The sequence below is a fragment of the Crinia signifera genome, chromosome 9, assembly GCF_055691185.1.
Source record: "Crinia signifera chromosome 9, ASM5569118v1, whole genome shotgun sequence".
Taxonomy (NCBI): Eukaryota; Metazoa; Chordata; class Amphibia; order Anura; family Myobatrachidae; genus Crinia; species Crinia signifera.
Genome location: NC_139225.1, coordinates 74,656,556 through 74,672,685, shown reverse-complemented (window position 1 = coordinate 74,672,685; position 16,130 = coordinate 74,656,556). Strand labels below are relative to the sequence as shown.

The window sequence follows — 16,130 nt, the reverse complement described above, 5'->3', positions numbered from 1 at the left end:
TAGAATTTATATTAAAATTATATCTATCCAAAATACATACCACACTTCAATATTAATGTACTGGCTCTGTAAATAATGTATGTATGTATGTATGTATGTATGTATGTATGTATGTATGTATGTATGTATGTATGTATGTATGTATGTATGTATCAGTGTTCGCGAAAACCACCCAAAAAAGTGGGTCCCGGGGACCCTTCACTTCTAAAAATTGGGGTCCTGCCTGACCTTTTCTGGGTCCCAACGGAATAATGCCTCCTCTCCCCTTCTCCCCAGCACGGCACATGTGGGTCGGGGGGGGGGGGGGGGGAAGTATGAATTGGGCCACTCGCCTAAAGATACATATATACTAGAAACTATCTAAACCTCTACACAGGGACAGTGGGCAATTTTTTTTTCGGGGGGGGGGGGGGGGGGGGGGGGAGTGGTGTGGTCACATAGTTGTACCAATTCACATTACAGCACACACCATTATGCCCAGTAGACATTACAGCACACACAGTTATGCCCAGTACACATTATAGCACACACCGTTATGCCCAGTACACATTACAGCACACCCCGTTATGCCCAGTACACATTATAGCACACACCGTTATGCCCAGTACACATTATAGAACACACCGTTATGCCCAGTACACATTATAGAACACACCGTTATGCCCAGTACACATTACAGCACACACCGTTATGCCCAGTACACATTACAGCACACACCGTTATGCCCAGTACACATTACAGCACACACCGTTATGCCCAGTACACATTACAGCACACACCGTTATGCCCAGTACACATTATAGAACACACCATTATGCCCAGTACACATTACAGCACACACCGTTATGCCCAGTACACATTACAGCACACCCCGTAATGCCCTTTACACATTACAGCACACACCGTTATGCCCAGTACACATTACAGCACACCCCGTAATGCCCAGTACACATTATAGAACACACCCTTATGCCCGGTACACATTATAGAACACACCGTAATGCCCAGTACATTACAGCACACCCCGTAATGCCCAGTTCATATTACAGCACACCCCGTAATGCCCAGTACACATTACAGCACACACCGTTATGCCCAGTACACATTACAGCACACCCCATAATGCCCAGTACATATTACAGCACACACAGTTATGCCCAGTACATATTACAGCACACCATAATGCCCAGTATGTATTATAGTACGCACTGTAATGCCCAGTATATATTATAGCACATAAGTGCTGCTTACCTACAGTACATGTTGTTGCCAGGGGTTATATTATGCTCCTTGCAGGGGTTACATGCTGGTTGGCGCAGGGGGGGGGGGGGGGGGGGGGGGGTATGCTGGTTGCCACAGGGGGGTTATTCTGGTTGCCGTGGGGGTGGGGGGGTTATTCTGGTTACCGGGGGGGGGGGGGGGGGGGCTGGTAAGGCTGATACACTGGGGAGTGGGCTGTCTGCAAGGTGGGGGACTGGATGTGGCTGGAAGAGCTAAAACGCTGCTCTGATTTGAGCAGCGTGTCAGCTTTTCCAGCCTCATCCAGTCCCCCACTGCGCTGACAGCACGCTCACCTCTTATGCTGAGAGTTGCCATATCACATCCCGTCCCCCGCTCTCAGCAGCAGAATGAATTTACACGGCGGGGGATGCCACAAACACTGTGACCGTGAACCAGGCCGCTGCTGCTCTCAAAATAAGGGCACGCGGCATTAATGATTGGCAGGGCTTGCACCTGCAGTGATTGGCTGCCGGGCGGCCACTGTGCAGTGATTGGGTCCCGGCGGCCGCTGCACTGGCTTTTACAGCGGCTCACGCCACGGCGGCTCAGCCTCACAGGCGCAGCTCAGCGCGTCCTCGGGGACTCCTTCAGTTTCAAAAACTGAGTCCCCGGTGAGCGTTTAAGGGTAAAATACGCGCTATAGCGCGTATTTGCGAACCCTGTGTATGTATGTATGTATGTATGTATGTATGTATGTATGTATGTATGTATGTATGTATGTATGTATGTATATATAGAGAGAGGTATGTATATAGATATATAGATGTACTGTAGGTGTGTATACACAGTAAGTTCAAGAATAACTCTGGAATACCTGATAAACATATGACTTACAATCTTGAAAAAAATTCTGTGGGGTTAAGACACCCTTAGAACCCCCATTGAGGTCCCAGGGGCCCATAAAGGGGTCCACCCTCTACACAAAGTGGGTCAGGGAAGCAACATATGTCAAAGTTGCATAACATAGAGGGGGTAGAGGACATTGAGTGGGTCCATATAAGGTTCACAGCCACTAAAACCCGCAATCGCGACACCGCCGGGGCCCAAGAAGGTGTCCGGCCACTTCACAAAATGGGTCAGGGAAACAAGATATGGCACAGAGTTGCATAACATAAAGAAGACATGGGGACATGGGGTTTAAGAAAAAAAACAACCTGTTGTCAGCGTCGGGAGCCCACCACAGAGAGGTGTATGCCAGTCACACCATGGGAATGCTGAGCGGTTAAACTTAAAACAAAAGCAGGACAAAGTTCAACAAATGCGAATTGCACAACCAGAACCGAGCAACACCAGGTAACTCAGCTAGTTGTATAATCAAAATCCAAGCAGCAAATACGACAGTTACAACTCAGATTTTATTGCTATTAAAAATACAGCTTTCAATATAAAATAAGCAGTATAAGCATTGTATTATACAGTATATATATATATATATATATATATATATATATATATATATATATATATATATATATATATATATGCAGCTTTTCAGAGAGAGAGACAAAACAAAAAGAGATCAGCTTGAAGAACTAAACAGAAAAAAAAGATGCTCTGAAAAATAAGATATTTCTGCTCATCTGTACCTGGTGTGAGAAATAAAAGCAGAAGAGCAGAGTGACAGCTTTCCAGCTACAAATCCATCTTCTCACATCGTGGTATAAAGAGTGAGGATATGCATAAATAGTTTTATTGTATCCCAGCACAGTTGGTACCAGGTCTATGAGAAACATGAGGAGCAGCAAGTGGAAGGGCTGCTGTGATACCATAAAAGAGCCTTAAGCAGAGAGAGTGCGGGTAATTATATATTACTATGGGCTACTCAGGCCAAGTCATGATTGTGATTAGAAAGAGGGAGGTAAAAAATAAATAAAAAAATCATACAGTATTGTGCAATAGGCGTTTGTCTGTAGCTGCAGGTTCTCAGTGCAATATACTGCCATCTGTATGGTCTCCTTTATGTCCAGGATTCTGTATGTGTACTAACACATACTGCATATTAGACTAGGTTAAATGATCCATTTGAATGGAGCATATTCCACAAAAGTAAAGCCTGATATATACAGTATATGGATTGTGTATTACCCTGTTCACAAACTCAAAAATGCAATAGGCATCATAAATACCATAGGTTTAACAGATGCCTTAATATGGGTATTGGTACAGAAGTGTGACTACCCCATGATAGGATCAGGGTTTGAATGCCAAGGGAATTTGGGAAAATAGGATGGACAATTGCCAAGCAAACCCTATTAACCCTTTAAATGCCAAAGTTGCTATGAAAGATCCTCAAAACATCCATTGAAACTGCCAGCATCGCTCACAGCGACTGTCCTTTTTTTGGGTGCAATATTTAACTAAACTTTAAAGAATTGACTTAGACCAGGGGTGTCCAAACTTTTTGCGACGAGGGCCAGTTTTGGTGAGGTAAAAAATGTGGGGGGCCGACCATTCAACCTGACATTCTTTGAATCATTAATCACATCAGAATGGTCCCCCAGCCTGCCCCCATTCACTGTATGTCCCCCAGCCTGCCCCTCCTTCACTGTATGTCCCCCATTCACTATATGTTCCCCACTCTGCACCCATTCACTCTGTCCCCCAGCCTGCTCCCCTTCTCTTAAATGTCCATCAGTGCCTCCATTCATTGTACGTCCCCAAGCCTGACCCTCCTTCACTGTATGGCTCCCATTCACTGTATGACCCCCCATTCACTATGTACCCCACTCTGCCCCCATTCACTGTATGTCCCCCAGCCTGCCCCTGCTCCCCCTTCTCTGAATGGCCACCACTGCCTCCATTCACTGTATGTCCCCCAGCCTGACTCTCCTTCACTGTATGTCCCCCCCCCCCCCTCCCTTCACTGTATGTTTCCCAGCCCCTTGTGTGAGCCAGAGGAAGTAGAGGCAAAGCAGGCACTGCAAGGACAGGAGATGCTTGGGCTCCCGCTGCTGCCCTCCTCTGCTCTACATGTTACGGGAGCAAGCTTCCCCCCTCCCCCAACACTGCTGTCACTGTGATTGTGGAGTAGGGTGATATACGATTGCAGCAGCAGGGGTAGGACGCCAAACACATCTCATTGTGGTTGCCGGCACCTCCTCACTGCAGCAGGCAGCAAGGTAAAGGTGCGCTCGCCGGGGCCACACCTTTATTGTCCTGTGCTGTGCTTCCCACATCTGATGCTCTGCCTGCTTCCAGCTGGAGGCTGCGGGCCACTTGAAATGACAGCATGTGCCGCAATTGGCCCCCGGGCCTGACTTTGGGCATGCCTGACTTAAGGTGTGTACACACGTTAGATGTGCCTTAAGATCCTATCCACGATCTGATCAGATAGGATCATGGATAGGATCTTAAGGCACATCCGATTTGCATCCTATCTTGACTATATAGTGCAGATCTGCACTATATAGACAAGGCAGCCAAGACTTTCTGGCTTCCGATACGTGAACGCGCATTGGGATCGGATTGGGATCGCAAGGGTTAAAACCCTTGTGATCTGCATCCAATGCCGATCCGATGTTGACTATATCGTCAACATCGGAAAGGAAATCGGACCGTGTGTACACAGCATAAGACGTATTTGTATTTATTTACACTAAAAGAACAGTCGCCATCAGCGATGCTGGCATTTTATAGCGGATATTTTGAGGATCGCTCACAGCAGCGTTGGTACTCAAAGGGTTAAGCACAAAAGAGAACCGGTGCTCATGTCAGAAGCTAGAATATTAAGGGGGGTATTCAATATGTGCTGGATTTTTTCGGCAAGCGAAATCTGAAGAGGCTCACCTAAAGTTGTAGTGTAAAGGATGAGGTCTTTGGTGCAGTCATTTGGAGACCATACTTGTCTTGTGAATGAACTACAATTGTGTGCCATCTCCTTGCTTAACTAGAATAGACATATTACACCTGTTCTGGCAGCTGTGGCTAAATATGCCCCTTTACCTAATGTCGGCATTTCACTTGACAATATTGTGAACATCAATGTCAATATTATTGATGTCGACTTTGTAACCCAGGCATGTCCAAACAATGGCCCTCCAGCTGTTGCGAAACTACAAGTACCATCATTCCTTGCCACAGTTTTGCCATTAGGGAATGCTAAGACTATGGCAAGGCATGCTGGGATGTGTAGTCTCACAACAGCTGGAGGGCCACAGTTTGGACATGCCTGTTGCAACCAATGACAAGCTGCATCCCAAGACCAGCAGTATGAACTAGAGAAGTGAGACTTGTCTACAACTAAGGGGCCTACAACATTCAGGCCTGGCAGCACAGTTGCTTTTTCCAAAATGTACAAAACCATTAGATTTGGGTGAGGCTCACATACAATTTGGCACTTGATGGGCCATTTTTTACATGTGATAAATCGCTTGCAATTTATCACATGTAACGGGGAGCTTCAGCGAGCGGTGAGGAGCAGGGGGCCGGCGGGAAGTCGGGGCGTGCAGCGGGCGGCGAGTGCTTTCACTAGCGGGCGGCGAGTCCTGACCTGGCCGGGCACGCAGATATCATCAGTGGGACGGGAAGTGCAGTGACGGGCATAAGATTTTTAAAATAACCTGTGAAATGACTGGCCGTTCTCTGATTGGCTGAGAGATTAGATCGGATCAGATGTCACACACCATGCGATTTTGGGCCGATTTCACCGATTAATAGCCCAAAGTGCCGAAATCGGATGACATCGGCCCAAAATCGCATAGTGTATAGGGGTCTTTAGAGCAGACGCTGTCTCCAACCACGGCCTCCTCCATAGTGAACGGGACCCGGGTCGCTCAACCCGGGTTTCACTGCACAGCAACCTGGAGTCACAGCAATGATAAACCCTGGTCATGACCAGAGTTGAAATGCCAGGTTTCTTGACCTGGGAAATGCGGCTGTGGAGCTTCTGTGGTTAACCCAGGTTAATTTGGTGGTCTGAAAGGGGATAACTAACTGCCAGTCACTGTTTGCTTATAGAGACGCACCTCAATTCAAGACAACTTGCTGCGAAGAGTAAAAGAGAAGATGGTTGAAATGAATACTATGGTTATAAACACTATTTAATGAATGAATGTACATTAATATCAAGCTTTAATTGCTCTTTAAGGAAAATAATAAAAACTTACCCCTTGCTTTGGATCTGTATGAAGTCGACCCCCTGCATTTCCATGCCAGCATGTTCTTGTGTGGGATGATGGCCATCCTGACAGCACCTGTAGTAAGGACACGTTGTTAAAGAAAAAAAAATGCAGCCAAACTCTCAAAATACTGTCACACACACACTCTCTAGGAATCTTTATTCATAAATCAACTTACTAAAAATATTATTAATTTAACACCTCAGCTATCCTCAGCAAGATAACAAAAACAAAACACCACCACACTGTAAGGCAGTGGTTCCCAAACTGTGTGCCTAGGCACCCTGGGGTGCCTCCGGAGGAGTGCCTTGGGTTGGTGGACCAGGATCAATTCATATTATTTATGGTCAATTTACCAGGCAAAAACAGTGCTGGTGGCTGCTAATCCTAACATACGTGGACAAACAGCCAATCCTGTCCCTCACCACATAACTGCGACATATAAACACAATGCACTTAATTTAATATTTTTTTTCTGAATTTCTTGATAAGAAGCATTTGGCCTAGGGATGCCTTGAAAATATTTTGATGCTCTAGGGCTCTGTGATTCAAAAAAGTTTGGGAACCCCTGTTGTAAAGGTATACATTGTGACCTTTGGCACTTTGTTTTACATATATGTGCCATACTACACAATTTCTGCAGTCATGTCAAACTTCACTTTTCAGAGCTCTGGGTCCTGTGCGACTGAAATTGTGCCAATTTCATGTTAATATGCATATAAAAAGGTCCCCATACACTGGTCGGACTTGTCGAATGCACAAGTCGGACCTGTTTTCCTTTAAACACAAACGCAGCTTCCGGGAGGGCTCCTTCTGACTTACCACTTGATGTGCTTTTTTTTTTTATATGTGATAAATGTAAAAAAGCTCCCAATATCCTGCTGGGGTAGTTCAAGGGAAATCGGATACAATACATCACGGGTGATAAAAGGCACCCACGATGTGCTGCTAATGGTATGACTTCTATTGATCTTATGTGCTTGCACAGAAGATCTCTAAGATCAGATCCGATGCGCAGGGGACCGTGGTTCGGATCTGATCTCAAACACTTCTGATTTGGGCCAATTTCACCTGATAGATCGGCACAAATCAGACCTGTGTTTGGGCACTTTTAGTTGCAATGCAATGTAACAGAACTGCACAGATTAATTTGATATGTACTGGAATAATATGGTTGTAAGAGCTTAATGCTATCTGAGAAGCTAGAACACTAGTCAGTCTTGATTCAGATTTCAATGTATACCTATGTGCCATATACTGTACGCATGACTAGCATGAAATGTCTTGCACAACTTACAGCCCTATTTTGAGTAGCGCATATAGTACAGATGTGTCCTCATATCTTTACTGCAGTTACGCCATGTTGCGTTAAAATCTTCTAGTACCTTTTTTGAAAAAATGTGTTTTAATCTGAGTAATTTGACACTTGCATGTCCATGCGCAACTCCAATTTTAGCAGATTTCTTTAAGATAAGTCTATACAAGTTGATGTTAATGTGACCGTCTTTGCTCTGGAGAGATTTATACACTAAATATAAAGTTCCTTAGCAATCATGCAATTGCATCTTACGTCTATGGATTCATTTTTTGTGTACACACAAAAGTTTCCATTTCCCATTTGACCACAATTTTAACTATTCCAATTATGTTGTTACTGCTGGCAGTGTCAAAAAAATCAGTTTAAATCCAGCAGCAAAACTAACTCTCTCACAAACATCCTCCTTCTGCTCTTTTTGGTCAGGAAATATATTATACTAATAAAAAAAAATTGGATTTTAATACCTACCGGAAAATCCTTTTCACGAAGTTCATATGGTATACTGGGTTCTCAATACATTGGGGGAGAAGAGGTCCTCCGCAGGAGACAGGCGCATAGAACTCTTTACAGTGGGTGAACTGGCTCCTCCCCTCTACTTCCTCCTCCACCTCAGTTAAGGAAAAACTGTGCCCGAGGAGAATGAATGTATGTGAGGTAAGGATATAAGTATATGTGAGTGTGGTGAGATTCATACCAGCACACCCTTAATCATTTATAACTGGTAAATAAAACAGTTAACTCCTTGTAGAACACTACAAGCAAATATCACCTAAGTGACAACATAGGCAACAAACCAAAATACGTCACCCCTTGAAGGGACAACCAGATGCAGCAGAACTCCGCACAGAGGCTGGTTCCCAATATACCATGGCCAAGGCGTCAAATTTGTAGAACGTTACAAAAGTGTGTTGAGCCAACCAAGTAGCTACTCTGCATAATTGCAGGGCCGACACACCCCGAGCAGCCGCCCAGGATGCGCCCACCGCTCTCATGGAATGAGCCTTCACAGAAGATGGAACCGGTAAGTCTGCCACTCCATAAGCCTGACGAATAGTAGCACAAATCCAACGTGCAATAGATTGTTTTGAGGCCAGCAAACCCATTTTCTATCTTGTGTAGCCTGGCTATTCTACCAACATAGGCTTAAGCGCTCGAACCACATCCAGGGATTCCGGAATCCCAGAGAGACACTCACTAGAAGATCCCAGGGAGCCGTAGGTGGCACAAAGGGGGGTTGAATCCTCAAAACCCCCTGGAGAAAGGTCTGTTCTTCCTGAATGCTAGCCAATTTCCTTTGAAAGAAAATGGAAAGAATCAAAACTTGTCAAGGAACCAAGCCATAGGCCCAGGTCCAAGCCTGAAATCGTACAAAATGATCCAGTTTAAAATCCGCAGGTGGAAACAAATTAGTTTCACACCAGACTACATACTTTCTCCAGATCTTATGGTAATGGAAAGCCGTCACCGGTTTCCTTGCCAGGGTCATGGCGGAAATGACAGAAGCATGAAGGCCTTTCATGGCTAAAATCTGCCTCTCAACCTCCAGGCCATCAAACAAAGCCGTCCTAAGTCCTGGTAAAGGAACGGCCCCCGAGTGAGCAAGTCGACTACGAGAGGCAGATGCCACGGCATCCCCACCACCATGGCCTGAAGATCTGTGTACCACGTCCTTCGAGGCCAGTCCGGGGCCACCAGAATCGCATCCACTCCTTGGCTTCGAATTATTTTTAGCACGCAACTTATCAAGGGAATGGGAGGAAACAGGTAAACCAGGTTGAACGACCAAATCGTCATTTGTGCATCGACTGCCACTGCCTGAGGGTCTCTGGACCAATACTTGTCCACCTTCTTGTTGATCATGGACGCCATCAGGTTGATCTGTGGTAATCCCCACAGATCCACAATCTGCGCAAGCACCTGTGGGTTAAGACACCACTATCCTGCCCTTTTTAACCGCGACGGAGACCCCTGGGAACCTAGTTGTAGGTCATCCACATCCTCCCCCTCAGAGTCAGGCTCTACAGCAGCTAAATCACATTTGCGTGACAGGCCACCAACGGGAGTGAGAATGTCCACCCTTGGAGAAAGGACAGTTACATCCTGCTGCACTTTCTGTGTCTGCAGTGTATTTGCAGTCAGTTGAGTGGACACAGATTCCAGCATACTTTCAATGCTGCTTGCCCAAGGAGGTTCCTGAGAATCCCCTTGTGATCCCCCACCCAATTGTGGGGGATACCACTGACCTGTGGAGACCCCCCACTAGTCTGGGGTGACATACATTGTTCACAAGTGACTTGTGAAGTGGATGCAGGAGCAAACTTAGTGCTGTAAACCATGCAGGTTAATTTTCTAACAATTGAAGAAAAGGTATCTCCCCCACAACACACTGTAAAACCCCAAACAGTCAGAGTCAGTGTGAAGTGTAAAGAAGCTAAGTGAAGTCTCTAACACTTACAGTATATGTGTGCCCCGAAATGCTTAACAAGCAAGTGGGGAAAGGACTTTATAAGCTCAATTTCACTTGCTGTCTCTGCTGAAGTGCTCTTCCACCCTGTCTGGAGCTGCCAGCACCGCTGAGGAGTGTTTGCTGTTGTAAAATGGCACCCAAAGCATGCAGAGAGATGCAGGAAATTGGTGCCAGAAAGCGGTGTCCCAGCTCTGAGTTAAGCCCCACCCCTTACAAAGGTGCTGGTGCTTTTATTAATCTTTATACTGGCGCTGTTGCTATTCCTAACAAACACATTAACACCTGCCCTGATGGTCCAGAGGCAGTGTATAAGCATCCAGTGTGGGCAGGGAGCTGTGCGGTTCCCGTGCAGGGACACCGCTGTCGCCGCCATCATGCCGCACATCAATCGGGGTACCCCACTAGAGGGGACTCCGGGTAACACTCACCGCAGACGACTGAGCCAGGGGTGTGTGGCAAGCTGGGGGTGTGAAACGCTGCAGCGCAATGCCTGCCACAACAATCACCCACACAGGACAGTGTTTCTGCAGCAGGGACAGTTTGGTACCTTGAAAGGCCAGCAACTGTAACCCTCCCCTGGCTTCCAACGAAGCAGGGAGCTATTTAGTCCAAAACAGGCTCCCCAAAATAAAAAACAAAATTAAATGAAGAAAGACTCTTCAGGAGCTCTGTAAGTGCAGCCTCTCCGAGGGCACATCTTTCTAAACTGAGGTGGAGGAGGAAGTAGAGGGGAGGAGCCAGTACACCAACTGTAAAGAGTTCTATGTGCCAGTCTCCTGCAGAGGAACTCTTCTCCCCCAATGTATTGAGAACCCAGTATACCATGCAGAATATTTTGTATTAGAGCATGTTCAGAAGCTGCACTGTGCATGTACAGATCTGAGGCTGCGATGTGGCTCTCAGAGATCCAAATACTGCACTATAACTGACATGTGGCTGTTTGGGGGCAGCAACAGGCAGCATTTTCTGGGCATTCTGAAGCCAGTGGCTGTGTCTTTGGATTCAGCTTCAAGAGTATGAAATTCAGGGTTACTTAGATGACTGATGTTCACTCGTATGATCCAATGCTCTTCGGACCACTTTTTAAGAGAAATAGGTATTTCTGTGCAGTGACCATGCGAATGCACAGAACTATTCTGTCTCATGGGAGTGTTCTGTAGGTCGGATGCCTTGCTGAAACATAGCATGCACACGGAGACACAACAACAGTTTCATATGGATTTTTGATAGAATAGGAACTTGTAGAAAATCGTATCCATGACGCAGATTGCAAGTTTATTCTGCAATATGAACATCCCATATAAAACTCTACTGTGTGTGCAGGTAAGTAACTAGCTAAGTAAAACAGGCCCTCACTTAGAAGAAAAAGGAAGGTCCTGGGTGCCAAATTCAATGTAATGTATAGAGAGTGCAAACAACAGACAGCACTCTGGAACAGCTGTACTAAATTCGGTGTATTTCTATATACACAAAGAGCTCTTTCTCAAGTGTTATGAAGTTATGACGTAGAACTTTTTTTTCATATGCATAAAATATATATATATTAAGAGAAGGATAGATATGTTTATAAGTGTTGTCCGGTCTGTGAGGGGTACTTCCTGAGATCAGGGTATATAAGGTGTACAGCTGAGTTTTAGATCATGTGATGCTGTGAACCATCTGAGACTCTGTCTTGACAAAGGGCCCGGCGTGGCTCAAAACGTCGACATATTGGGGGAAATTTACTAAAGGAAATTTGTAAAAAATAGGTGTATTTGTATCCAGAAATACACTTATTTTTGACATTTACTATCCCGAAAATAGGGCAATTCGTATTGATAGCACATCAATACGAATTGCCGTATTTTCGAGATGTCAAAAATAAGTGTATTTCTGGATACAAATACACCTATTTTTTTTTTACAAATATCCTTTAGTAAATTTCCCCCATTCTGTAAACAAGTGGTGATGTATTAAACTCCTTTTATTGCAAAGAAAATTGAAAACCTGATGAGTGCTCTTATTGTGGACTGTACTATATTTGGCTGTACCCCCGGGATTCTAGCCTGAGATATGCACCCCAGTAGCTGGTCAGGAGGATTGTGAGTGCCAGATCCTGTCTGTCTGAAATTATATATATATATATATATATATATATATATATATATATATATATATATATATATATATATATATATATATATATATATATATATATATATATATATATATATATATATATATATATATATATATATATATATATATAACAATTGTGAGTTGGCGCCCCTATTTTTGATCACCACAGTTAGATCAATCAAGCCTTAGGTAATTTCACTCTAGCATACAGTAAAGAGTCCATATAATTTCAAATGTTTATTAAAAAGTATTTTTCCACACAGTGGGGGCAGTTATTCCAGATCTTTATAAATTTCATTGAAACATCTCAGACACTTGGAAACAGTAGAAGATACCGACGCGTTTCGCCCCTTAACGGAGCACACCTTCAGTAGGTGTGCTCTGGTCACTGGTTCTGTCTGAATGACTTCTTTCAGACAGAACCAGTGACCAGAGCACACCTACTTAAGGTGAGAATCGCCTCTAGAATAATCCCTGATTCTGTACTGAACTTATCACTTTACAAATCAATTAAGATGGATACACCAGGAATTTAGCATGGGTTCTTATATATAACACATTGGGTCTTCCCAGACCATTTGGTGATATCGTCATCATTTTGACCTTTTATAGGTATACCCACTTAAAGAGATGTTACCTGCAAATTTGTCGTCAGAAAGAATAATCTTTAGCGACATTGTCTGGAGGAAGATCATTCTCTGTTCAGCCGATCTACTAACATAGATAATAAAAGAATAGGTACTTCATGTATGCAAGGACCCATTAACCATCCCGTTAGGAATGGTTTCTTCTTGTGAAGAGCACCTTTAACCTATTCTTGTGATCCGTTAACCCACGATGAAGTCCCGTTAAGGGGCGAAACGCATTGGGTATCTTCTGCTGTTTCCAAGTGTCTGAGATGTCTCAATGAAATTTATAAAGATCTGGAATAACTGCTACCACTGTGTGGAAAAATACTTTTTAATAAACATTTGAAATTATATGGACTTTTTACTGTATGCTACAGTGAAATTACCTAAGGTTTGATTGATCTAATTGTGGTGATCAAAAATAGGGGCGCCAACTCACAATTGTACTCCATACTTTCCCCCTATCCAACAGGGGATTTGTGAGTAAGGCTGCGCCCACATTAGTACTTTAATTAGGAGAGGGGGGGGAGAGAGAGAGAGAGAGAGAGAGAGAGAGAGAGAGAGAGAGAGAGAGAGAGAGAGAGAGAGAGAGAGAGAGAGAGAGAGAGAGAGAGAGAGAGAGAGAGAGAGAGAGAGAGAGAGAGAGAGAGAAATGAGGAAGCCGCTGATGTACCAGAGGCGGAGAAACGCGTATGTAAGCCTCAAAAAGGTTGCCAAACACCACTGATAATTGCAATCCATCTTGCATTGGGCTGACAGAGACTATCTTTGTACTGTGGACCTGAGTAACATCTGAGCCTGGGAGTGTGGAGTCCAGCTGAAAGCAAGTAAAGGGGGCATTTATACCCCATACAAAAAGACTGCCTAAAGCACACCAGGAAGGAATATCCTCAAAAGTACATCTACATGGCCACAGGAGATATTTAGTCTCTAATGCGGGACTGGTAACTATTATCCATTGCCTTATATGAATTGAAAAGCCTTAATTACCAAAGCCTTATTATACTAAATATAGCCTCATAAGGTTTCTATATTGATTTTATGTTATATGTAGTCTGTCTTGTGTGTCTATTTTTATTGTGTTAGAAATGCACTTCGACAAACTGTTTTTTTTATGACATTTATGGAAAATAAATAATATTATGTTTTGAATATACAAAAATTGTGATTATTGCCCTGGGTGTAGCTGCACCTCCTATAAACAAAAGTTGGTGATATTCACTAATTTCTACCCCCACAAAGTTTCCACCAGAGGATCACAAAAACCTCTGAATCTAGGGGGCAGCAACTTGAACCCAGGTTATAAAAGGTTCCCCCATTAAAATAAAAAATATCAGCGCTCCTTTGTGACATTGTCACCCCCCCCCCCCGACCTGAAGCTGAGAACCGGCTGGTCTGGTCACAAGCCGTGGTGAAATCCTGCTGCTGTGGAGCCGCTAGCTTGAAATTGCCTGTATGCCGCCACACAGACGTTGGTGACTGAACTGCCTTGTTCATCTTTTAAAACTTAAGTATATGTGAGCTTTTATCTTACTAGTAAAGAATTTTTGATTACATGCTTATGCCTTGCGCCTTCTCCATTTCTCTTTTTATGTAAATCTGCAGAAAGGCTCAAGATAGCCTTTTCTTTGAAGAAGTGGCTGCATTACACTTGAATTTTATATACGCTGACTATACCACATATGCAAGTGGACTTTTGTGCTATTGGATGTGTGTGGTATGTATGTATGTATGTATGTATGTATGTATGTATGTATGTATGTATGTATGTATGTACATACATACATACATACACACACTGTATATATACATACACACACACACACACACACACCTGCCTACTACTCAGTTACGCGTGTGTTTTTGTACAGCAGAGGACTTTGTATATGTGACTGGCAGAGAATAGCTATTCATTCATGTTTCATTGCATACATAATAAGTCATAATTCAGAACGATGCAGAATAAATTGGTATTATGCTCTTAGGGTATGTTTCATGTCATCCCATAACTACCAGTACAGAATCTAGGAGCTATTAATACCTTTGCCGCTTCTAAAAGGTGCCTTGACTGGCCTTTTCCCCAAATATGCTGAGCGGTCTGCCTTGGGAGCGTGAGCAGGACCTGAGGAAAAAGCAATGTCGCATTAGCACTAGAAAGAATATTAGGTCTTAAAACATTACCACTTCTCACGTTGCTTTTATGCTTTGTGTGATGCCCAGGAGGAAATTCAGAAAATGAAGCTGAAACAGAGCCAAGAGAACATAGACAGCAGGTGTAAAGCAAATTAAAAACAAACATTAAAAATGCAGAATGACAAAGGACCCTCTACATCACTGCAGCTTGTATGTCCCCAGACTTTACTTCTTTTTATGTCCAAATCCCACTCCGTTTATCACAGCTTCTCTCCCTTATGTTATGCTTTACATACTTCCTAAAGCTACAAAATGATGGCATACTATATTATATACACACAGCTAGTGTTTTGTGTACATTCAAGTCTGTGGATGCCTAGGTCTGTCAGGACACTATAATAAGTATGTAATAGCACCAATAACTGCAAAGGATTATTCCTCTAATCTGGTTTGGCAGGTAGTTGGGGCAGATGTATTACTCCTAAAAAAGAGATATACGCAAGGGTGATAAAGAGTGATACACATCCAGCCAATCAGCCCCTAACTGTCATGTTATAGGCTGTGTTTGGAAATGGCAGTTGGAGCCGATTGGCTGGACGTTTAAATACTCTTTATCACCCTCACGTGTATCTTTTTAATGGCTTAATACTTCTGCCCCATTGTGCTGTATTAAAAAAATTGTAATAAGGAGATTGTGGACACCTGCTCTAGGGGTCTGTATGAGCTGTCTGCCATTGTTGAATGGCACGTTCTCCACAACACAACCAACCAAAGATGGAGTAAAGCCCTGTACACACTAGACGACCCGCGGAACCGCCGATATTGGAACATACAAAGATATAACTCAGAAGGCCCCTCCAGAGTGATATCGGTTTCATGAAAGCCCCAAACAAACTACATTTGAACAAATTTCCAAAATATGGCATCCTACTACAGAGAGCTGAAAGATATCCTACTACAGAGAGCCGAAAGATATCCTACTACAGAGAGCCGAAAGATATCCTACTACAGAGAGCCGAAAGATATCCTACTACAGAGAGCCGAAAGATATCCTACTACAGAGAGCC

General features: G+C 43.8%; 1 protein-coding gene across 1 annotated transcript in view; it reads right to left on the bottom strand.

Moving 5' to 3' along the window:
* The window catches only part of ABCB7 (ATP binding cassette subfamily B member 7), a 135,811-nt gene that overhangs the window by 96,631 nt on the left and 23,050 nt on the right, over positions 1 to 16,130 (bottom strand). The window contains exons 2-3 of the mRNA XM_083159247.1: positions 14,972 to 15,052; positions 6,387 to 6,473 (exon numbers count right to left, since the gene is read on the bottom strand). Of these exons, the coding sequence (XP_083015373.1) occupies positions 6,387 to 6,473; positions 14,972 to 15,052 (168 nt within the window). The remainder of the gene's footprint in view (positions 1 to 6,386; positions 6,474 to 14,971; positions 15,053 to 16,130) is intronic.